At 39.6% G+C, this 26,370-nt stretch overlaps 1 protein-coding gene across 2 annotated transcripts in view; it reads right to left on the reverse strand.

The window, feature by feature from the left end:
- Positions 1 to 20,134: 20,134 nt before the first annotated feature.
- The window catches only part of CNOT6 (CCR4-NOT transcription complex subunit 6), a 75,620-nt gene continuing 69,384 nt past the window's right edge, over positions 20,135 to 26,370 (reverse strand). For both annotated transcript variants that reach the window (XM_065917239.1, XM_065917238.1), the window contains exon 12: positions 20,135 to 24,630. In XM_065917239.1, coding sequence (XP_065773311.1) covers positions 24,418 to 24,630 — 213 coding nt within the window. In that variant the 3' untranslated portion in view covers positions 20,135 to 24,417. The remainder of the gene's footprint in view (positions 24,631 to 26,370) is intronic.

The raw sequence follows: 26,370 nt of genomic DNA on the forward strand, positions 1-26,370 counted from the left end.
TGATCTCTGGTTCCTCTGCCTTTTCTAAAACCAGCTTGAACATCTGGAAGTTCACGGTTCACATACTGTTGAAGCCTGGCTTGGAGAATTTTGAGCATTTCTTTGCTAGTGTGTGAGATGAGTGTACTTGTGTGGTAGTTTGAACATTCTTTGGGATTGACTTTCTTTGGGATTGGAATGAAAACTGACCTTTTCCAGTTCTGTGACCACTGCTGAGTTTTCCAAATTTGCTGGCATATTGAGTGCAGCACTTTCACAGTATCATATTTTAGGATTTGAAATAGCTCAACTGGAATTCTATCACCTCCACTAGCTTTGTTCATAGTGATGCTTCCTAATGCCCCCTTGACTTCACATTCCAGGATGTCAGGCTCTAGGTGAGTGATCATTGTGATTATCTGGGTCATCATTGTGATTATCTGGGTCATGAAGATTTTTTTTGTATAATTCTTCTGTGTATTTTTGCCACCTCTTCTTAATATCTTCAGCTTCTGTTAGGATACAATTTTTGTTCTCTATTGTACCCATCTTTGCATGAAATGTTCCCTTGGTATCTCTAATTATCTTGACGAGATCTCTAGTCTTTCCCATTCTATTTTTTTCCTTTATTTCTTTGCACTGATCACTGAGGAAGTCCTTCTTATCTCTCCTTGCTATTCTTTGGAACTCTGCACTCAAATGGGTATATCTTTCCTTTTCTCCTTTGCCTTTCACTTTCTTCTTTTCACAGTTATTTGTAAGGCCTCCTCAGACAACCATTTTGCCTTTTTGCATTTCTTTTTCTTGGGGATCGTCTTGATCACTGCCTCCTATTCAGGGTCACAAATGTCTGTCCATAGTTCTTCAGACATTCTGTCTGTCAGATCTAATCCCTTGAATCTATTTGTCATTTCCACTGTATAAGGGATTTGATTTAGGTCATACCTGAATGGTCTAGGCTAGGTCCTAGTCCTAATTAATTAATTTGATCCAGAAGATCAGATAAAGTACTAGAAAAAGTTATCTGCCCCTTTGGTGCCATTAAATGGGTTTTGGTCAAGAACCCAAGCAATTCTGCATTGCTTCAGTGAGAAGCAATGGCAAAGAAAAACAAAATGCCGGAGTACTTTGAGTCCTGAGCTCATAGGTCTGATATGTTGGATTGGAGTCAAGAGCCTAGATCGCAGGCCTAAGGGTTACTTCCAGGTCCTATAGCTGCGAGAGAGAAGAGCCAAGGGGCAGAGAAGGTCAGCACTGGGTGAAAAATAGGCACCAGGAAAAAGAGGAAGAGCAGTGGACCGACCGCTGAGGGACCCACCATCACACTACCCAAGGCATGGAACTGGTTAGCAGGAGCTCTCTTTTAGGAGAGGCTAGAGTGAGAAGCAGAGGAGCTGAGTTCTCCTTCCCTGATAGCGAACTTGGTCCATCTTTTTCTTCCTTCTAGAAACCCACTGTTTCTTGAAGCTAAAGATGTGGCCTCCTAGGGAGAGTCAGGACTTCCTGACTCTGGTCCTCAGGGACTGGGCTGTAGCTCGTGTATCTCAAAGAAAGCTGCCTAGATGCAGCCCCAGAACTGTGAAATGGTTCAGGAATTATGTTGACTCTGAGGACCCACTAACACCAAGTTCTGCCATGTTCCAGTTCCAGTTGGGAATCATGCTAAGTTGTACTCTCCAAGCTCTACAGGTAAGGCTGCTCTTTGACCACCAGATGACAGAGGGGTCTGGGTGAAGTCAGCAGTTGGCCATCTGTAGGAGTGTAGTCCCTTCTGAAATCCCCACAACCAAATACCAACTGACGAAGCCATGACTCAAGTCCGCACAGCAAATGGCAGTCTGACCTCAGCCCCCCTCAGTCTTTCCATGTGACTCTCCCAGGCCAGGGACCCCTTATGCCCACCACTGCTGGCCCACAGCGGCTCAGGACACTTTGGCTGTGGGTGGCCCTAGGCCATCTGGGACCCCTGGGAACCACTGACACTTCTCCCCAACCCCAAGTTGGCATGAACCATGCATGCTCTTGCAAGACCCATGTAGCCCAGGTCTCAAAGGGACAAGAGGGCATGTAAGAGCATTCTAGCACCAACCAGCACCATGCTCCCAACACACACACACACACACACACACACACACACACTGAAGAGACTTTATTGACAATTCTGCCCCAGCAGATTCTCCTCAGGGCACATAGTCTCCATCCCAAGAAGAGGTGGTGCTCCTGGGAGGGGACAGCATGCCCCTGTCCTTAGGCCTGAGAAAATGGCAGGAGACATGCTGATATGGGGAAGAGGAAGGTGAGCAAAGACAGAATCTCCTTGGTTTGAAATTGGGAGAAATCTCTCAACTGTGTCTGTGTTTTCCTTATACAACTTGTGCTATTGTTCCCACTCACCCGGGAACCAGTATCCAATTTGGAAAACCCTTAGGCCTTGAGTTTCATAGAGAAATCCCTCTGGTTTTACCCCACCCCTGGCACCCTCTGCTTGCTGGGGAGGTAGTTACCCTGGCTAGTAGAAAATGGTAGCCTCACCTTTTCAGGAGGCGTCCCCTTGAGAAGATGAGGCTCGGGCTCCGGAGATGGCCATGGCCATCTGCCTTCCCCACCCTGCTGCAAAAAAAAAAAAAAAAAAAATCCCCAAACAAAACAAAATCCCAAACAAAAGGAGTGTGAGACCATGTGAATGTGCACACTCATCTGGGCTATTACCAAGTCATGCAGTGCCTGCAGGAGGAAGAATATGAAGCACCGTGCAGAGGTGACTATGGAGAAAGGGGTCCAGAGACCCCTCCAGGCTGCAAAGGTCAAGACCCAATTGTAACCACGATGGGGGTATTCTAAGACATTCCCTGAAAAGTCATTGTCCCTCTGATGCACCAGTGTCCTGGGGCTAAATGTTTTGTTCACTCTCTCTGCAGTCACAGATGTGTGAGGACTCCAGGAGGAACCCCTCAGTATGTAGACTGATTTCAAAGATGGAAAAATGTCTGGCATCCTTCTGTTTGCTTTAGTAGCATGCTGTGGCCCTAACCAGCGAGGTGGCCAGGAGTGAGACCTGGACGCCTGAAGGGCTACCCAGAGTTTCCCGCTGGTCAACCTCCCTAGCCTCCCCAGGACCAGAAGGAGCCACAAGGACCCCCACTGCACAGAATTTCTGTGGTCTGAGAGCAGGGGAAAGGACTGGGGTCACATACCTGTCCCTTTCACCCCCACAGTTCTACTGAAGGCCAGATGGTGTCAGGCTAGAGAGCTTCCAGACAGGTGAAGGCCTGGGTGAGCCGTGTGCAGACAAAGCACCAGCTCTGCTCCTGCACTCACAGGAGGGCCCCGCCCTCTGGCCCAGGAGGCCCTGCCAGGAAGACCCTGAGACCTGGGCTGGGGTGGGGGTCCAGGTCTCCTAGGACCCACTGGCCTGAGTAGGAAGTTGGCCAAGCCTCTGCCTGTTGTCTGAGCAAACAGTGCATTTCTCAGGAGGAGGGAGTGAGGCCCTGGTTCTGGAGAGGGGTGAGCACGGGGTACATGAAGCCCAGGGCCAGGCTGTAGGAAGAGCAGCTTTGGTCCTAGGAGCATCCACGGAGCCCAGCCTGCCGTGAAGCTTGCCACCGCCTTCCTGGAGCCCTGTGGGGCCCTGCTCAGCTCCTCTGGTGAATGCTGTCCAGCCTTGGCTCCTGGCCCCGCACCACGGGCTCCTGACAGTAGCTTTGCTTGTCCCCCTCTTCCGTGCCAGCTGGTCTTGACCCTGCTGCTTCTGCACCTTGGGCACCAGGCTCCTCACACCCATCCCGCCAGGGCCCTGGACGAACCAGGCCATTCCTCTGCCTACCACCTCCTAGGGCTCCCCACCCCTCAGGGCAGGAAGTCTTGCTCCTCTCTAAGGTCTTCCAGTCCTCTGGGGTCCCCTGAGCCCTCAGGCCTCCTGCCCATTCCAGACTCACCAACACCAGGCTTTCCCACCCTCAGTCTAGTGCAAGTGCAGGCCCTAGTCTGGAAACATTGACTTGATCTCTGCTGACTTGATCTCTGCTTCAGTCTTTAAGGCACAGCCAGGCATCACCACCTCTGGGAAACCTACCTGTGCTCCCACAGAGCTCAATTTCCCTCCCTCCACTCCCAAGCTGCCTCCCATGTCCTTCTGTCTAACCAGACCCTTGCTGGGTCCCAGCTCTCTGCTTTCACTGCCACCTCTCCCCACTGGCCAGGCCTGCCTGCACTCAGCACAGGGCAGGCATCAGTGAGGGCGGAGTGGGTGGTCAGGGGTGCTGGTCAGCTGGAAAGTCTCCGTAGGCACCTCCTGGCAGAGACCAGCCTTCAGCAAGTCTCCTTGGGACACCCAGGTCCAGGGGAGTGGCTCCTCTCTACTTGTGTTCACAGCTGCTGCTTTCTGAACCCAGTGGCCAAGTGTGTGGTTCCACTGGCAGCTGCCCGTGCCCCTGCCATGGAGGCTGGGGTTGGGGCTATAGCCAACCCCTTTCTCAAAGACGTCAACCCTCTGAAGTGCATGCCGTCCAGCCTGGGAATCCCACTGGAGCATCTCGTGGAGAGCTCCAGGAAGTGTGTGGCTGAGCTGGACCCTGAGCCCATGAGGGCCCTGAAGGTTCTGTTGGTAATGTGGGCACCTTCCCTGTGGAGGCAGTCCTCTCCAGCCATCCTCCAGCAAAGTGGAAATACTCCACTCCTCAAAATCCTGCAAGACACATCTGGGTCTCACATCACTGAAACTTCATTTCCTAGTCAATCCTAAAGGAAATCAGTCCTGAATATTCACTGGAAGGACTGATGTTGAATCTGAAACTCCAATATTTTGGCCACCTGATGCAAAGAACTAACTCATTGGAAAAGACCCTAATGTTGGAGAAGATTGAAGGCAGAAGAAGAGGATGACAGAGGATGAGATGGTTGGATGGCATCACCAACTCGATGGACGAGAGTTTGAGCAAGCTCTGGGAGTTGGTGATGGACAGGGAAGCCTGGCGTGCTGCAGTCCATGGGGTCATAAAGAGTTGACATGACTGAGTAACTGAGCTGAACTGAACTGGTCCAGACTTAACTGGCTTGAATTAAACACAGCTGACTCCAAGTTCTGGAGAATAACACAGGGAAACATCTTATTGTTTAAGTCATGCAGTGCTTGGAGGATATACAAGAGTATTTCTTAGCAACAATTAAAATAACCTTGATTAGTGAAGCTGGGTTTCAGATGCAATGAATTTAACCAATGATTACCATTGGTTTCAATGGACCTGACCTTTTTCTTTTCCCATTTTTGACAAGTATATGCAGTGAGTTAAAATTTGTGTGGGGATCATTTTGATGCATTCACAGTCAAATTAGAGTAGGTAGGAGGCCACCTGGATCCAGATTAAATTTACATTTCACCGTCCACACGTTGACCACAAGGTTCCCAAGGGTTCTAAATCTTTGTGTAAAGCTCTGGTCTGGACAAAAACAAACCAGTAATGAGATGAATTATTATCTCTGGCAAAGAAGGCAGGAGGGACATGACCTGATCCCAGGCCAATCTCTTCCAGCATTATATATGTATCCAGGCTCTTTGCAGGTGGTCTGGTTCCTCAGTTAATGCACTGGATTAAAACATTCAAGGGGATCTCTGAGAGAACATTGTATGCACAAAACCTTGGAACTGACGGTTGGCCTGGGAACTAGACCAAGGATTCCATCATGACATGGCCCTGCTACCTTCCACCTGAGAAGCCTTCTCAGGAAAAATACTAGAGGGGAAATCAAAGTGCCTAGAAAAGGAAGACCATGAGTATCACTTGAAGTCCCAAGGCTAACTGCAATAGCTAGATTCTTTCTTTCTGTAGATTCCTGGGGAAGAGGGAATGTGGTGGAGAGAAAGCTAGATTTCTTTAACATATTATTTTGCCAATATGAGTTTGTAACCATGTAAGTGTTTTACAAGACTAAAAATAATTAAAGCAACATCAAAAAATTTAAAAAAAGAAACAAGAATATCCACAGGCATATCAAAAGATACTCAAAATGGCTAATCATCAGAGAAATACAAATTAAAACTACAATGAAATACCACTTCACATCTAAAATACTACCACACAAACTAGTGACAGAGAATATAGCCAATATGTTGTAATAGCTGTAAGTAAAATGTAACCTTTAAAAATTGTGAATCACTATGTTGTACACCTAAAACTTATGTAATGCTGTACATCAACTATACCTCAATATAAATAAATAAAACAAGGTGTCACACATGAAAAGATGCTTAGCATTGATAGTCATCAAAGAAAGGCAAATTAAAAGTCACAGTGAGATATCACCTCACGTCTGTCAGAAAGACCACAAATAATAAATGTTGGTGAGGATGCAGAGAAAAGAGAACATTCATACATAGTTGGTAAGAATGTAAACCAATGAAAGTGGAAAACAGAATGTAGATTTCTCAAAAAAGTAAAAATAGAACTTCCATATGATCCAGTAATTCCACTCCTTGGTATATCTGAAGAAAATGAAAATACCAATTCAAAAGACACATACACCCCAATGTTCAGAGCAGCATTATTTACAATAGCCAAGACATGAAAGTTGGCAACCTAAGTGTCCATCAACAGACAAATAAAGATATGATAGAAATATACACACAATGGGACATTACTCAACCACAGAAAAAAGAAAGAACTTCTGCCATTTGCAAGAATGTAGGTGCCGCTAGAGGATATTATCCTTAGTGAAATAAGTCAGACAGAGAAAGACAAATATCGCACGCTATCATTTATGTGTGTAACCTAAAAAATAAAATGAATGAATGTAACAAAACAGAAGCAGACTCATACATAGAGAGAGGAAACTAGCAGTTACCAGGGGGGAGAGGAGTGGGAGGAGGAGCAAGAATGGGGTAGGCAATTAAGAGATACAAACTATTACTTACAAAATAAATAAGCAACAAATATATATTGTGCAGCACATAGAAATATAGCCACTATTCTCAGAAGTGGGATTGCTGGGTCATATGGCAGTTCTATTTCCAGTTTTTTAAGAAATCTCCACACTGTTCTCCATAGTGGCTATACTAGTTTGCATTCCCACCAACAGTGTAAGAGGGTTCGGGATGGGGAATACATGTAACTGCATGGCTGATTCATGTCAATATATGACAAAACCCACTGCAATGTTGTGAAGTAATTAGCCTCCAACTAATAAAAATAAATGGAAAAAAAAAAGAAAAAAAAGAAATATAGCCACTATTCTGTAATAACTTTATTTTGTTTATTTTTTGGCTGCATTGCATGGCTTATAGGATCATATTTCCCTAGTCAGGAACTGAATCCAGGCCACTATAGTGAAAGCATCAAGTCCTAACCACTGGACTGCCAGGGAATCTCCTGTAATAATTTTAAAAGAACTATGATCTATAAAAATTTGCCTCACTGTGTGTACAACTGAAGCTAATATAATATTGTAAAATCAATTACACATCAATTGAAAAAAATTTAAAGAAACATATAAGCCAAATCTTGTTTCCAGTGGTGGTATAATCAGCAGAGAGAAACTATTTCAAGTAACATGAAAATGCAGTAATTTGGGACTCTGCATCCTGCACCCCAAGAACAAGAACTGTAAAAACAAAGAAATTTTCTGGTTGGTGGCATTCTTATAATGAGGCCATTCTTTGCATATTCTAAGCCAAATAAGTAATTATGTTAGTGTCATTGAAACCTGGGGATTCCCTGGTATGTCAGCTGGTAAAGAATCTGCCTGCAATGCAGGAAACCCCGGTTTGATTCCTGGGTCAGGAAGATCCGCTGGAGAAGGGAAAGGCACCCACTCCAGTTTTCTTGGGCTTCCCTGGTGGCTCAAATGGTAAAGAATCCGCTTGCAATGCGGGAGACCTGGGTTCAATCCCTGGGTTGGAAAGATCCTCTGGAGAACGTAACAGCTACCCACTCGAGTATTCTGGTCCAGAGAATTCCGTGGAGTCCATGGGGTCTCAAAGAGTTGGACAGGACTGAGCAACTTTCACTTTCACTGAAACCTGAGATTTCTGGCAAAGTTGATGCTGATATGAGGTGATTAAAGTAAAAACCTTATACCTCAAGATTTGAACTGCAAGTATAATTATAATTGCCTGATGTATTTTTCCTTAGAGGGGAAAACCTCTTATCTCTGTCTCCAAAAAGACCCAGAAACAGACTAACCCTATAACTTAACTAATGAGAATTGTGGCCCCTAGATAACATTTCTCACTAAAGGAACCAGGGATCTTTGGAGGAAAGGCTGGTTCCAGGTTTGAAGCAGGAAATGTGAAAGATGAACCTGGAACATCTTTCCATGTAAAACAAAAAGAAGTTACTGAAGACTATTGAGATCGTGCCAAAGACACAGAGAACAGTTTGAATAAAGCCCCCACCAGCCAAAGTTGGGATAACTTGAACATCATTAATGGTAATAAGTGCAGTAGATAAAATTCATTAAGCTTGTTCAAATCCAAATGATTTTGATACGGGGGAAATAGTTTGTATAGTAACAGAGATGCAAGGAAATCAACTCAGTGTTCTGAAACTGATAAACATTTTTTAAAAATGCTTATCACTTTGAAATACATACTGAAATATTTACAGATTAAATGATATGATGTCTGGACTTTGCTTTGAAATAACCCAGGGTGTACACAATAGATAGGCTAGTTGAAACAAGATTAGTTATATAGTGGTAATTGAAGCTTGATGATGGGTGAATCAAGTTCATTCAATTGTTCTCTGCACTATAGCATATGTTAGAAACATTTCAAAATACAAAGTCAAAAAAATTAAAAGATTGAAAGTGAGAGAATATATGCAGCATATATAATTGATAAAAGATAAGTATCCTGAGTATGCAAAGAATTATGCATCAACCAGAAAAGGGCAAAACACTCAATACGCATAAAATCATAAGAGGAACCTGAAATATAATTGAAACCACAGTGAAATATCATTATACCTACCAGACTGCCAAAAATTAAAAATCAGACAAAAACAAGCATTGACTAAGTTGTAGCGAAGTCTGGCATGCCTTCACCACATGGGGTCCCAAACAGTTAGACACAGCTTAGCGACTGAACAACAGCAAATTATGGAAGGATGAAAAAAGTCTCACATACTGCTAATGGGAGAGTAAATGGGAACAAACACTTTGAACAAAGTGAAGCATACCCAGTAAGTCAAACATGTGCTTGCTTTACCACCTAGCAATTCCAACCCTCAAGTTAATACTTCAGAGAAGCTCTTGTACTCCAACACCTACCAGAATGTTTAGAGCAGAGTGATTTTTAAGAGCAGGGGTAGGTAAGGAGGAAGTAAACTAGAAATAACAACACAAAGACACTTGCAGAGAAGAATGAATAAATATATTTTGGAATATTCACAAAATATAGTATCATATACAGTGAAAACAAATTAGTTATTACAACCACGTGTATTAACATGAATGAATCTCAAAAATGTAGTGATCAAAGAATTCAAGTCCCAGAAGAAATCATACAAAATGATTTTATTTGTCAACTACAAGTAGAAACTCGATATCGACATCTTCAAGGACTATTGAAATATGTACTGCTTCAGCTGCTGATTTTCAACACCCCGCTGCAAGAAGCTCAAGATAGAGAGCAGAAATGAGGCACTCTGTGCTCTGGTAAAACTGGCAGAACAGGTTTTCAGATAGTTAGATACCTTCAGGAGCAACATTATGAACCCAATTCTTGTATATACTCATATCTAGAAAAGCATTAAAATCCTTCATGGTGACACCTGCTCCTTGTGAATAGCAGAAACCTGCGAAAAAAGTTTGTTCTTGATTGCATGTACTCCCCCTTCACCAAAACGATCCTCCCTGCCCCAACCTGCCTCTTTGGAGCAGTTTCTCAGAGCTGTCTGAGGTGCTGTCTGAAGTGCTGTCTGAGGGCTACAGTCCTCATTTGGCCCTCAAATAAAATGTAACTCACAGCCTTTACATTGTGCATTTTTTAAGTTGAAAGTTCTACAGTGACCCTGAAGGACCCACAGTGGACGGTCTCTCCTTCACCTGAACTCTGGGAAGGACTGGAGTCTTTGTAGCAGCAGAGGCCCTCGTGCCCATCTGCCTCCTCAGAAAGTCCAGAGAAACTTGGGTAAGTCTGTCCTGGTTCTTGGAGCTCTCATACTGGGTGATGATCCTGAGCTTTATTTGGTGTTGCATAGCAGATATCTGCCCCCTCCCAGTTGAAAGATACTGGTGAGTCTTTCCAGTGGAAACTGGGGGTGGTGGTGGTGCTGGTTGAAAGTTACCAGGGGATACCTACCCAGGTGAAAGATACTGGGGGAACAGGCTTGATTGAGAGATTTCTGTTTTCTCAGTTGTAGGAGACAGTTGTCTTGGCTAAGTGGTTAGGTAAGAGGCTGATTTGGCAATCTTCCTCAATTCAGCTGCCTTAATAGAATTTGTCAAGATAAAAGGGAAGATATGAGAACTTGGCTCTGAAGAAAAATGACAAGACTCCTAGCAGGTTCTGGCTTTCTCAGGCAACTGAAAAATTTATAGGAGTGGTGGAGGCAGAGTCCTCATACTGTGCAGTGGTCCCACAGGGAAACCCACTCATTAATTAAACCACTTGCTCATCGGGGATCGCAAATAACAATTGCATTCAATGATCCAACCACCCATGTTGGTCTTAAGCTGCCGAGGGAAAAACCAAGACATGTAAGAGGGCTGAAATGACTCTGTAGAGAGTGATGACTAGAGAAGATAAACTCACAAACAGCACACTAGTCCACCACACAATTTCACTAGTAAATTTTATCCCTGGCAAATTCAACTTTAAAATGGGAAATAGCACCTCTCAAACACATAAATAAGGGCCATCAGAAAGTCAACCTCTAACTAACACTATGTCCAGGGTTATGTACACATAAAATTCATATTTACAAGTACCTAGTTAATTGGGAAAATTATACCAAAGATGATGTCAGCCCAAAATGGCCAAATTGAGGCTCTTTTGATATTCCAACATTGATATTTTTGCACATACGTTAGATAATGCTGGCCATAAGATCAACATACTGAATGGATTGGTATTTTGATTTATATTTAGAAGTTTCTAAAAGAGGAAATGATGGAGTAACTTCTTTGCAGGAAACCAACAAGATTGCTTGAAACTATATCAGAATTTAAAAAGGTCATTGGAAGTACTCTCTGTCTGTCCATCCCATGTATCGTCTTCTATTTGAATTGCCTGGCCCAGACACTATCTTTTTTTTCTCCTCCAACTCTTCAGCCTCCTGCTGCTCCCCTTTCTCCAGCAAAGGAGAATTTTAAAAATCAGAAGTGATTATAGTTCCCTTTAAGGAGGAGCCTTTCATAGGAAGAGGTGACCTGTCCTTAGTCCTTATGTACACACCCTGGACCCAAACAGAACCTAGAGCTTAGCCTTAGCTAAGTCAGGATGCATTGGAATTTGCTAAGGAATTTGAGTTAACCACCCAGTCTTATGGCAGTGGGTATTCAAATCTATTAATATATCAACTAATACAGTTGTTGAACTGCAAGGATATCGAACTGGTTCATCCTAAAGGAGATCAGTCCTGGGTTTTCATTGGAAGGACTGATGTTGAAGCTGAAACTCCAATACTTAGGCCACCTCATGCGAAGAGTTGACTCACTGGAAAAGACCCTGATGCTGGGAGGGGCTGGGGGCAGGAGAAGAAGGGGACGACAGAGGATGAGATGGCTGGATGACATCACTGACTCGATGGACATGAGTTTGAGTAAACTCCGGGAGTTGGTGATGGACAGGGAGGCTTGGTGTGCTGTGATTCATGGGGTCGCAAAGAGTCGGACACGACTGAGTGACTGAACTGAACTGAACTGAACTGAATACAGTTGTTAGTTTCTGAAAACAAAGCAAGGGAATGAATAAATAAAGCAGGAGGGGAAAATCCCTTAATGGATTTTGAACCACAGGCTTGCATTAAATGCAAGGAATTAGCACAGAAATTACTCAAACTTATCCCAGAGCTTTTTCCAAAAAAATGTATACTGGACAGATTCAACAGTGCAAGAAAAGATCAGATGAATTAATTCTGAACTATTTTGAATGCTTGAAAAAACTTTAAAGCAATATTCTGACTTGACATTTAAATCATTTTCTAACCACCAAAATGATCCTTTGCTTAGCTACACCTCTTAGATGGAGGATTTGAACCTAGATGAGTATTTGGCTAGTCTAGTCAAAAGACAGTCTAAGTTGATCAGTTATATAAACATGTCCTTATTACACTGGCTGACCAACTTTACACAATCATTAAGAAAAAATGGGGTACCTACAACAATTATGAACCTTTAGTTATGCCAATTAAGTACACATGTTATTGGCAAATGGCTGCTCATAGTGGTCTCTTATGATCCTTTTTATTTCTGTGCTGTCTGTTGTAACTTCTTTTTCATTTTTAATTTTATTGATTTGAGTCTTCTCCCCCTGCCTTTATTTTATTTTATTTTTGATGAGTCTGGCTAATGGTTTGTCTATTTCATTTATCTTCTCAAAGAACCAACTATTAGTTTTTGCTGATCTTTGCTATAGCTTCCTTCATTTCTTTTCCCTTTATTTTTGCTCTAACCTTTATGATTGCTTTCCTTCTACTAACTTTGAGGGGTTTCTTTCTTCTTTTTCTAGGTGCTTCAGGTGTAAGGTTAGGTTTTTATTTAATGTCTCTCTTGTTACTTGAGGTAGGCTTGAATTGGTATGAACTTCCCTCTTAGCACTGCTTTTATTGAACCCCATAGGCTTTGGGTTGTTGTGTTTTCATTGTCATTTGTTTTTAGGCATAGTTTGAATTTCCTTTTTGATTTCTTCAGGGATCTGTTGGTTATTCAGAAGCATGTTGTTTAGCCTCCATGTGTTTGTGTTTTTATAATTTTTTTCTGTAGTTGATACCTAATCTTACAATGTGTGATCAGAAAAGATACTTGAACTGATTTCAGTGTTTTAAAATTCACCAAGGCTTGATTTGTGGCCCAGGATGTGATCTATCCTGGAGAGTGTTCCATGTACACTTGAGCAAAAGGTGGACTCCATCGTTCTGGGGTGAAATGCCCTTTAGATGTTGGTTAGGACCAACTGGTCCAATGTATCATTTAAGCTTCTGTTTCCTTGTTAATTTTCTGTCTGGATGATCTGTCCATTGTTGTGAGTGGAGTATCATCAGTTCAGTCAGTTCAGTCGCTCAGTCATGTCCGACTCTGCGACCCCATGAATCGCAGCACGCCAGGCCTCCCTGTCCATCACCAACTCCTGGAGTTTACTCAAACCCATGTCCATCAAGTCGGTGATGCCATCCAGCCATCTCATCCTCTGTCGTCCCCTTCTCCTCCTGCCCCCAATCCCTCCCAGCATCAGGGTCTTTTCCAATGAGTCAACTCTTCGCATGAGGTGGCCAAAGTATTGGAGTTTCAGCTTCAACATCAGTCCTTCCAATGAACACCCAGGACTGATCTCCTTCAGGATGGACTGGTTGGATCTTCTTGCAGTCCAAGGGACTCTCAAGACTCTTCTCCAACACCACAGTTCAAAAGCAATTTCTCGGTGCTCAGCTTTCTTTATAGTCCAACTCTCTTATCCATACATGACCACTGGAAAAACCATAGTCTTGACTAGATGGAACGTTGGAGGCAAAGTAATGTCTCTGCTTTTTAATATGCTGTCTAGGTTGGTCACAATTTTCCTTCCAAGGAGTAAGCGTCTTTTAATTTCATGGCTGCAGTCACCATCTGCAGTGATTTTGGAGCCCAGAAAAATAAAGTCAGCCACTGTTTCCACTGTTTCCCCATCTATTTGCCATGAAGTGATGGGACCAGATGCCATGATCTTAGTTTTCTGAATGTTGAGCTTTAAGCCAACTTTTTCACTCTCCTCTTTCACTTTCATCAAGAGGCTCTTTAGTTCCTCTTCACTTTCTGCCATAAGGGTGGTGTCATCTGCATATCTGAGGTTATTGATATTTCTTCTGGCAATCTTGATTCCAGTTTGTGCTTCCTCCAGTCCAGAGTTTCTCATGAGAGTACTCTGCATATAAGTTAAATAAGCAGGGTGACAATATATAGCCTTGACGTACTCCTTTTCCTATTTGGAACCAGCCTGTTATTCCATGTCCAGTTCTAACTGTTGCTTCCTGACCTGCATACAGATTTCTCAGGTGGTCTGGTATGCCCATCTCTTTCAGGATTTTCCACAGTTTATTGTGATTCACACAGTCAAAGGCTTTGGCATAGTCAATAGAGCAGAAATAGATGTTTTTCTGGAACTCTTGCTTTTTCGATAATCCAGTGGATGTTGGCAATTTGATCTCTGGTTCCTCTGCCTTTTCTAAAACTACCTTGAACATCTGCAAGTTCCCGGTTCACATATTACTGAAGCCTGGCTTGGAGAATTTTGAGCGTTACTTTATTAGCATGTGAGATGAGTGCCAATTGTGCGGTAGTTTGAGCATTCTTTGGGATTGGAATGAAAATGGACCTTTTCTAGTCCTGTGGCCACTGCTGAGTTTTCCAAATTTGCTGGCATGTTGAGTGCAGCACTTTCGTGATTATCTGGGTCGTGAAGATCTTTTTTGTACAGCTCTTCTGTGTATTCTTGCCACCTCTTCTTAATATCTTCTGCGGGGTTCTTATTTTTTCTTTAATCTAGACTTTTATACCTATAAATTTCCCTTTATGCAGCTTTGACTGCCTCTCACCAGGTTTGGTATGTTATCCTTTTTCATTTATTTCAAAGTGTTGCTAATTTCTCTTTTTTCATTTGACCCTTTGGTTTTTAGGAGTGTATTGTTTAATTTCTATATATTCCCAAAGTTCCATACATTTCCAAAGTATCTAACTTCATTATGACTAGAGAATATACTTTTCATTTTAGTTCTTTTAAAATTTTGAAGCTTGTTTCTGATGTAGCCTATGGAATATTGAAGTCCCATGTGCACTTGAGAAGAATGTGTAGTCTGGTATGGAGTGTTCTACAAGTATCTGTTAGATCTAGTTGCCTTGCAGTGTTGTTCAAGTGTCCTGTTTGTTGATCTCCCTGGTTCTATCCATTGAAAGTGTGCTAGTTGCTCAGTTGTATCTGACTCACTCTGATCCACAGAATTCTCTAGGCAAGAATACTAGAGTGGGTGGGTAGCCATTCCCTGCTCCAGGGGATCTTCCCAATGCAAGGATCAAACCAAGGTCCCCTGCATTGCAGGCAGATTTCTTTACCACCTGAGCCACCAGGGACTGGGGGTATTAAGTGTTTGGGCTTCCCTGGTAGTTGTGGTAAACAATCTGCCTGTGATCCCCTGGAGAAGAAAATGGCAACCCACTCCAGTATTCTTGCCTGGAAAATCCCATGGACAGAGGAATGTGGTGGGGTACAGTCCACTGGGTCACAAAGGATCTGATAAAACTTAGTGACTAAACAGCAACAATAATTTAAGTGTCCAACTATCCTTGTTGAATTGTTCATTATTCCCTTCCATTTTGTCAGTTTGCTTCATGTAGTTTGGGGTTGCTTATCATTGGTGCTGCTCATGGTTATAAAATGCCCCCTTTTATTTCTAATAGCATATTTTGTTTTTAAGCCTATTTTATGTTAGTATAGCCACTCCAACTTTCTGATATTCTGTTTGCCGGACACTTTTTCCCATCCTTTTACTTTCACTATCTGTATCTTTAAACCTAAAGTATGTCTCCTATACACAGCAAATAGTTGGATCATGTTTATCTTTATCCAGTCTCTTTTGTTTTGATAGGAGCAATTCATTCACATTTAACACCATTTTACTTTTTTTCAGTGTCTCATGCTTTTTGTTGTTGTTCATTTATTCCTTTTTGCATTAAGTATTTTACAGTTATAACACTTTTTTATAAATTTTGCTCTCAATTTCATAATTAAGTTCATAGTTGAAAAAGTAGACTCATATATCCAAATTGCTCGAAATATTCTTGTTTTCCCACAACTGAATCAACTACTTGAAAATCATTAAGACATTTCTTTTGGGATCCATAGCAACAAATATTTTTTAGAAGAACCTATTTGACTTTTTAGCAAAAGGTTATCAATTTTTCTCCAAATTAGTAACTTTTCAAGTATCAATCCTTGTCAACTCTAGATTAAATCAAATTTTAAAAGGTATTTGCATAATTTGCAAAGAAACTCTAAACTTATTTAATATCAACACTGTGCTTCAAATTTTTCTGGTAGCTTTTGTTGCAAATTTACAAAATGCCTGATTACAATGAAAATTTTTAAATGTCAAAAAATATGTACAATCAGCATTTCTTGATCTGTATCATGATGCTTCAACATAAATTTTTGTACCTGGCTGTGAATGTGACAGGTTTTTCCTTTCCTTGGAGTTTCAGTATTGGTCCACTAATATAGTCTGTGATATAGGCAAGAAAATGTGTATTATACTGACATGTTTTGCTTTTGATTACTGGATATTTGGCAAGAAAATCCAAAATTGAGATTAACAGAACAATAAATCATTGTTAAGAAATTAACAATACAACCAATGAGCATTAAGGTAGACAAGATCATTAAATTCTTTTATCAAAAACTGGTTATGGCACTTGGATTTGAACCTATATACCGATCAAGTTCTGACAATTGTGACGTTGTTCAAAGAGTCTGTTTCAGAAAACTTATTTGCAATAAGCATCACTAGAAGAAACAGAACAGTTAAAGAGAAATTCAGGCTTATTTTAAAAAATCATAAGAAATCCAGATTGTTGACCTGACATAGCAGAAACACTTTCTGTAGTGATAGGAACCTCTTTCTTCATATCTAGCAAAATTCTTCAGCAGATGTCAAAGATGCAAAAATATGCCACAAGTGATTTTTTTTTTAGGCTGAGAAGTCACCTTTTTCGGGTACATTTGAAACTCAAGACAAAGCATACAGAGTGTTAACCGAGCAGTGTCTTTTACATCATAGCTCATCTAAAGCTAAAAAAAATACTGGGTTGGCCCAGAAGTTCATTCAGGTTTTTCTGTAACATCTTAAGGAAAAACTCAAGCATTTGGGGCAACCCAATACTTTCAATTTTGAATTAATTAATCTTTAGTACTACCAGAAAGGTCTTATAGTCTATAGGTAATCTGCTTAACTGAATATATTTCATCTTTGTAAAACTTGTCTCTTCTGCAATTTCCAACAAGATTTCCATAATATAAACCATAAATCCATCAAAAAAATTTTTTCTTTGCATAAGTAGATCTTTTTAGCTGGCCAAGTATGTAAGTTCTTATCCTCTTACTCTGTTGGACTTTTATTTCTGATTTCAGGTGATTAATTTCATCCATACTTTTTTGTCTTTTTTAATTTAAAACAATCCAATATGCATTTGAACAAAATATATCTTAATATTTTACATTTTATTACATTTTTTTGCATAAAGTTTTTCTTTTGCTCTGGTGCATGTTACAATTATTATTTCACTGTAAAATTTATATCTCCCAGTCTTTTCCAGTTGTGGTACTAGCTCAGTTCTATATTAGTAGAACTGATTTTAAATTTAGCAATTTGTTCATATTTATTTTTTGATCAAGAAAAAATAATTTAATGATATCAAAATGAATATAGCTATCTCAATTATTGTGATTCACATAGGCACAGTGGCTTGTGCTGCTTGCATAATGCATTCAGATGAACACATATTACTTTGGTTAGTAAATCATTGTTAGAACGTAACTAGTTCTTTGACATCAACTGCTGATGTGTTTATGTGTAGTATGAACAAGCACAGTGCAAGAGATAAAGGGAAATATGGTCCTATCAAAATTAAGTTTCATTTAACAGAAAGCATTTTTACAGCTCCATTCACACTAGCCATATTTCAAGTGCTCAAAACACCATGTGGTTAGAGGGTGCCACACTGAACAGTCTAACTCATTGCATGAGGGGAAACAAGTGGGTTTAGAATGGCTCGATTCCTCCCATTTAAGGGTTCCTCTATTGAAATATCTTCTAAAGAATAATCTTAGCTAGTAATCTAGATTTTAAAAACTCTTTTTATACATATGGCATTTTCAAGGACATAAAAAGCCTAGAGGAAACAGGCTAAAACAATCAAATTAGCATCAAGTGCTATCTTCTATTATTTTCCAGGATTACTTAACTGTCTAGTAGAGGAACACTGGATCTCTTCTGCAGACTAAAACCTGAAGGAATTATAATGGGAAATGAAGTAAAATGAAACTTGAGAAAAAAATGTTTTGACTAAATGTTGTCAGGCCAGTTAAGGGCCTGAAAAACAAAGGCCTTGGTGGTAAAGATGGAAGAGATGTTGAGTCAGGGTTTTTCTACTGGAAATAATCAATGAATGAACAAAATTCACTTACCTGTCTTTTCTCCCACAAGTAACACAGGAATCAATTTTCTCACTGATTCTATTTCCTAAATATGTCAAATTTCCCTTCTACTCTTACTGCCCTGCAATCTCTCCTCAGCTTATCATCTGACAAATGGACCACAAGAGAACCAGCTAACAGTCATTGTTTTAATCCACCCTCCATGGTACTGCTAGAAGGACCTTTCTAGAACACAAACTGACTAATGCTACTCCCACTGAAAACCCCTTGTGGCTCTTTACCACCACCTACAGGATGAAATTCAAACTTTAGTACATGCTTCAAAGTTCAAAGACGCCCACTGTGTTCCAGACAATACACTAGGGCACTTTCCACTGAAAGATCCTCACCATGTTAACATAATACATGTTAATTAATACAGCTCCCACTATATTAATACACCATGTTAATTAATACAGCTCCTATTAGACAGTAAACAAGCTCTTAGTCCTTTAAAACCAGCTTTACAGTCACCTCTGGAAGACCATGTAGACAGAGACTTGCTCCCTTCATACCTGGTATATCTTTAGCACATATTACACTAGATTATAATGACCCATGAACAACTTAAAGTCAGAGGACCTGTCTGATAAATCTCTATTTCGAATCTCAACACGGGGTTGAAAAGAAGAAATTCTAAATGAGTATTGATCAGTATGTATGTATGTCATGTCTGACTCTGAGACCCCATGGACTATAGCCCACAAGGCTCTTCTGTCCATGGAATTCTCCAGGCAAGAATACTGGGGTGGGTTGCCATTCCCTTCTCCAGGGGATCTTCCTGACTCAGGGATCGAACCCGAGTCTCTCGAGCTACCAGGGAAGCCCATTGATCAGTGCAGTAGTAGTCATGTTGATGAGTATAGTAGGAAAAGTAGATTAATGAAAACTCTGATTCATCAAAAGGGACCAAGTACACACAGTCCTCCCACTCATCAGGTCTGTTCAAAGTCACCACTAGGAAGCATCATGTTAATGGAGAGGGGAGAAAGTTATTTCCCATATAAAGCTCCAAATGTGAGCACATACCCCTCACATCTTCATCACTATGAATATTAGAAGGAAAGCAAGTCCTATGATTTTGCAGATTTCTTCTGCCTGAATTTGATCACACCAGTGTCCCTTTTCGATGTCTTTCATGGACCATACTTTCAAGAAATACACAAAGCTTGGGGAAAAAAAGTTACTAGCAGGATTGCCACGAAGGGGAGATACCAAAATCACCAGGGCTACAGGGATGAGAGTCAAAGCCATTAATTAATTAATTAATGAAGCAGTCTCAGACCCCATAGCTTAGATTCACTTTACCAGTAAGCCTGAAAAGTATCTGGCAGTAAGAGCTCTTGGGATCACTTACAGTCATGCTGGTATAGTGAACAAAGCTTCTCATGACAGGCCCAAAATAATTCAATAGCTTTTGAATAGATTCGAGTTATTTGAAGACTGCAGTTCAAAGAAAATGAGAAAATGGACATCTCCCTACTCATTTGATTTAAAATGTTAATGTTGCTAAAATAACTGTAGAGACTGGTCTTCAGTCACCTTATAATCCCAGAGATCTTTTTTCATATCTAGCAAACTCTTCTGTTATAGAGGTACACTTATATATTAAGGATTATGTAGAAAATGCCTGCTTTAAAAACTGGACATCTCAGCAAACATTTTATCTAAATTGTGCTGTATTTTTAAAGGATTTTTTTTCCCCAGCATCTACATAAAAATTTACATTTATTTATTAAAGAAGTAGTTTCTAAAAAGTAAAGAGACGTAATGCTCTGAAGAGATGAGAAATCAGACATTTTAAAAGTTTATATATACAACAAAATATACATGTAACAATTAAAACATTTAATTAGTATAACCCCACCAATACAATGTTTGCTACTGTATTTAAAAGCATTTATTCAAAATATGTCAAGCTCATTCCAAAGGATGAAAGACACATGAGCCCATTTCTTATGCTATGAGGTATATGGTAACAACAACAAAAATCCTAGATGCAAAAGGACCATCAGTTGCCTAAATATAAAATTAATCTTTGGCAAAGATGTGTTACACAGGATAACACAGCAGTAAGGAGATCCTTAATTTTACACCATCTCCCCATATCACGGCCCTGTTCACTCTTCCCTTTCAAAGAGTTACAACTCTGTTCCAGATAACTCAGAATTTTACATAGGTGGTCTGCTGATTAACATGTGTCTCCTCAAACCTCAGTACTACAGCTATACAAATTACACTTTAAAAATATTTGAAACAGATAATTGAATTTATTGGTTGGCTATGAGTAGGAAAATACATCAGTAAAGAAAAGAGACCCTGTATATAAATATAATACTAGCTAGTTACAATGAAGGTTCCACTGAAAAGAACAGTAAAAGCCCTTGTTACCACCAGTCCATAAGTCATATTCAGTTTCCCATTACCCTTATTAAAGAGCTGCCTAGGCAAATGGGACATTCCTTGAGTTTAGTGCAGATAACGTGCTGGGTTTTGTTACATGAATGGTAAACAAAAGTTAGTCCAGTGCATTACATAATATAATGTACTGTGAATAAAGACTAGATACTCTATTTTAGACACTATTTCAATAGAACGGTTACTAAAATTTATGTAACCAAAAAGAGCATAGTGAACATCTTAAAACACTGTTTACAAGTGGGAGATAAACACTTGCTATAAACGTTCTTTGAATTCTCTGCAGCATCTCTACTAGGTATTCTTATTGTTTCATTAAAAGAACAAATCTGCTGTAAATTGTTGTTTTGCCCAGGATGGTTCTTGTACTTGTATAGCATAACCCCAAAACCTTAAAAGTTACTATGGAAATTCTGTAATTTTAAGTAGTAAAAAGTGGAATACTAAAATTTAATTTATTATTGAAAACTTGACATCTTAGAAGAGCTTTGAAATTTTAATTTCAACATTTAAGAAGTGCATTCCACCCAATTTAATCATGTCCTTAGGTTTCAAAGTGCTAACTCAAGTTTTCCTGGTTGTCACCAAATCAAGCAAAATGGAAAACATTTCTTGGGAGTTGTTCCCTGCTTACCTTCTAGGACTGTTAAGTTGCAATCAACAATTTATTTCTACAACTTAAAATTATGCCATAAGTTAATTTTGATGAACATTATTTAAATTCTTAAAGCATAAATAAACAGCCACTAACACCATAAACTATACTTCAAGAGATTTTACAAGGAATTGAGCACCTCTGAATTTCTGATCATTAAAAAGAAAATATACCCTAAATTTTCTGCAAAATATTCATAAGATGGATTTATCCTGTAAGAACACTGAAATTACATTATGGCAACACCACATTAAATATATCTGTTACAGAATTTTTGAAGCAAATCTATACTGTGAAAACATACTAGTTTTTTTTTTCTTTTTTTTTTTAACTCCATTTTAGAGAGTACGGATTACTGGAAATTATCCAGGACACAGAAAATATTTAAAACACAAACCTTGCTTAACCAAAGTTTCAGTCTATTTAGGTGTGATCATTTATTCCCTATAGACTGAAAATATTTTTTCTCTTTTGAAGGTTATGGTTGTAAATCTACACTCCTGGTTCAATTTATCACTATCTTAATAAGGTGGAGAAGCTGTTCAAACTGACCCTCAGAATGCAGTATGCCTAGAAGAGGCAAGAACAAAATATCTTCAAGACATAACCAGCCATTATATCTCAGTATGCTGGTTCCAAATTAAAATATTTTGTAGACAATAACAAATACACATGAAAATATTTTGTGTAAAGCTCAAACCTTTAGCATCTAACAAGTGCACTCTAGTTCCAGCGTCTATGAAAAGAATACATCCTCCGTTAAAAACAGAGTTGAAGTGCTTCTCCCCTTCTTCCATAAAGCTTAAGCAGTTTCCTTCCTCTCACCAGTCCAACCAGCTCCAGCTTGCCTTTGCTGGAAATTGTCATGATGCACACTACCAACACAGTGTTTAGGGAAAATGAGTAAACGCACCTTTTATTCACACTTTACAAAAAACAAAAACCCGGAAAGAAGCCCTAAAGAAAGCTATGCACTGGTTCTGATCAGTAACACCAGCTTTCCCACGTACTGATTATAAACCAAATGTGTTTGGTGTCAGCACAACTTAAAACAAAAAGTGAAAAATAAAAACTATCACCACAAAATCTTAAAAAAAGAAAAGAAAAGCAAACCTCAAAGGAAAAACCAGGTCCCAGACAAAGATTCAAGATCAAAACCTTTTGTAGAATTTCTTTTTAAAGGAAAAAAAAAAAAAAAAGAATCTTTTACTTAAACAGTATGTAATTTTATTTTCTCTTAGAATAAGCACATTTAAGTGCTGAACATTTTTCATAAAATTTTAAGTCATTATCCAAAATGACTCATTCTCTGTATAAAACCTGTTATTAACATTCAACAATTTCTCTTCTTAATGCTCACTGGATACATGGTGTCCTTTTGCTTCCCTGCCTGCAGCTGAAACAAAAGCAGTTAGACCAAGTTCCCTCTGAATTCATTTGTTTTTTGAGAGAATGGATGAAGGAGAACAGAACATACAGGAGTTAACTTTGCAAAGTTAAAGCTGGCTTTAATCTCGATTCTGCCAATGGCACTACAGGCAAAACACAAGGTATAGTATCTCTTATCTCGGCTGACATATTAAAATGACTTGGTCACTTTAAAAATGATCTGAAGTATTGTCTTGGGGACCTGTTTTGAAAATACATCTCATTTATTTTATACTGCTTCATAAATGGAAAATTAGTTTTTTTCTTTTTTAAAAAAAGGGAATGATTTTTTAAAAACATGGAAACTAAGGAATACATGGAAAACAAAAAGAATTCACATGATAGTAGTACTCTGGGTGATGAACAGCACTGTGCAGTGACACCAAAAAGCAGTGCTCGGGTCTGGTAAACAAAGACCCGGGATCCCCACCCTAGGAACATGTTCCAAAATGTGATACTCAATGCTTCACAATGGAAAAAAACCCAAAGCTCATACAAAAGGATTTTCATAAAACTCTCACAAATGTTAAACAGTATTTAAAAAATACAAAAGAGGATGCACAGATTTTCTCTGCATGCACAGGCAGTGCTTGGTGGGAACAAATTCAGGCAGGCACAGTGGAGATAGGACAAGAAGTGTCTCAAAAGGAGTTAAGAAGCTGTACCTAAGCAGCCATAATTTTTTAACTTAAAAAAGTTAAGGATTTAAAAACATCAGAATGTACATACATCAACCATTACACATTCAGTCCGTAAATGCCTTCAGATCATTCACTACTCAGATTATCTGTCCTGGTAAATAGTTTTTTGTAAAAATCCAGGAATTCATAGGTAAGTTGTCTCTGGTCCAAGCAAATGTCCTAAACTTTAAACAGAGTTAAATTTAAAGAGCAATGTTCTCAATTTAAAAACAAAGTAGTACAAAAGGGCTAACAAAACCCTAACAGTGCAAATCATCAGCAGAGAAAGTCTGTTGCAACTTCTTTTACAAGCTTTATAACACATGAAACAGGTAAAAAAAACTTAGCCTTAGATTACAATACAATCATTTCCAAATCTGATTTTTTTAGTACAAAATTTCATAAATCAGGTCTTTTGTGGATCATATACAATCATAAAGGCTAAATTCAAATTCTATATTTTACAAACAAGTCTGAAAAAGGAGGGAGTAAAGTATGAAAGAATGATCTCTGGATGTTATTACTGGCCTCAAAAAAGTAGTGCTACAGATTTCTGTGCAAAGAGAATATGCTGTTCAGTTTCCTATTTCAAGGCATGAAAATATTATATTGGATAGAAGAAACAGGAAAATTATTTGCAACAAATTAAAGATAGGTGCAAACACACCAATCCCTGTCTAACAGTATATAAAGCATACTGGGCTCAGAATTTGTTTGCTAGCACCTGGCTTTCATACTATATCCTTATCAAATGATCAGACTGAAAACTCAAATCATCATTAAGAAAAAACAAATAAATCTTAGTGGCCATACCTCACTCCCCTATATTCAGAATTTTTACAAGTTTACGAGTAAAACTGAGGTCATCCTCTGAAGGTACTTGACTACCTCCTGCCAGGAAGGTGAATGCCATTAACCTGGGGCAGGAAAGGCAGTAAGAGCTCCAGTTGTGCAAAAAGTGAGAAGTGGTCAGAGGGGATGAGTGGGTGTGGGCAGCCGCTGATATTGTTCTCAACTAGCCAATGGTGGTCCAGAGGTCCCAGGATGCCTAAAGTGTTCAGCTGAGGTTTAGAATAGAAGATGTAGTCAATTATACCCTGAAAAACAGAAGGCAAAAAGAAAAATAAGAAAATGACACATAACATGACACTGAAATACTGAGAACTTTCAAGACACACCTTAGTCATGTTTGGTAAACAAAGAAACTTACTAGCCTGTAGAAAAAGGCAGCTATTACAAAGACCAAATGGCATCCCCAAATTGAGAATGAAGAAACCTTACGGATGGCAATCACTCTTCCTCCTATCTAGATCGTTTCAAAATCTGTAATGAGACCTAAAGAACCCTTCACGACATGGCCTCTGCTGCTGCTTCCTAACTTAATTTGTGACACTTTTCCTTGCTCACTACCCCACTGCCCTACTAGCTCTTTTTGGGGAAGGAGCGGAGGGGGTGTGAACTGAGGTACATTTCTTGAAGGTGATAAGCTCCCTCCTCCTCCAGGGCCTCCGCACATGTCTGGAACACTTTCTTCTACTTGTCACCTGGCTAAATCCTTCTTAACCTTCAAGTGCCAAATTTAATTACTTTCCCAAGGCCTTCAGGAATCCTACCCTCATCCACTTAAAGCTGATTTTTTTCCCTTGCTAATGCACACCCTAAAGTGTAACTATACACTGATTCGTGTGGCTGAGATCTACCTTTCCCACCAGACCATGATTTCACAAAGGCCCAAGCACACCTCTGCCCTCCACACCTTCAACAGCACTCGGGCACAGGATCCGGCACACAGCTAGGATACTCTTAGTTTGCTCCTCTCTGTCCAGTAACTGTAACTTTAACAGTCTGTCCTTTATATGCTCTCGACCAAAAGTATTTTAGCACATTCTAAATTCTTCTTAACTTTGTATCAGTAACAGCAGTCAGAAGGGAAACAGCTCTAATCTCTCCTGCCTTTTGGTTATCATCCTCCCCTCTTCTGCCATCAACCTCCTTGAAATGAAAATCTGTAGCTGGTTTTTTCTCTCATTGCTCAGTTACTCTTCAACTCATTGGATTCTAGTTTCTCTGACCATCTCTACAGACAACTCGGAGCAAATCTCTCTGAAACTTAACATTCACTCCTCTTTCCCTGGAAAGGCTTTCTTTCCTTGGTATTTAAGTTCCTATACTGTCATGGTTTTCCACCGCTTTGGTTACTAACATCATTTACATGTTAGTTTTGCCCAGTCAATTCTAGTCTCTCTTCAACTATACATACTCATCTCTTCCCAGTGTTAAATCATTATCTACAGTTCTGTAGATCCTCGAAAGCCAAATAAAAAATTTTTTTAGTTTTCAACAGTTTCTCAAAGGAGTCTAAATAACCCTCCCCTCTAAAATTAAGCAACAGTTAACACAAGTATTTACACTATTCTAATACACAATCTAACCTGAATGATTATTTTTTCAGCAGATTAGAAATGGAAAACTAGGATTTAAGAGAGCAAAAATGCAAAAGATGGCAAAAAAGGACAGCTGAACACAAGTCCTAAACAACCACAGATAATTAAAATGAGGAGAATTACTAAGGAAAAACCTCCATATTGTAATCCATTAATTGTATAAGGCAGCATATAAACAGTATGTGCATTAGAAAATTTACAACAGCTAACAGTAAACTACATTTTGGTTCTCAAGTAGTAGTTTCAGTTAAACTGAAATAGAAGAAATGGAACATCAGACTAACATCAAATTAAATACAATGGTCCTGCATATCCAGCTGTTAGTAATGAGCCCATTAAATAAAAAATTAATGCCTTAAAGAGATGACAGGTAACTCAGGATTTAATATCATT

Source organism: Muntiacus reevesi, chromosome 1 (genome assembly GCF_963930625.1).
Source record: "Muntiacus reevesi chromosome 1, mMunRee1.1, whole genome shotgun sequence".
Lineage (NCBI taxonomy): Eukaryota > Metazoa > Chordata > Mammalia > Artiodactyla > Cervidae > Muntiacus > Muntiacus reevesi.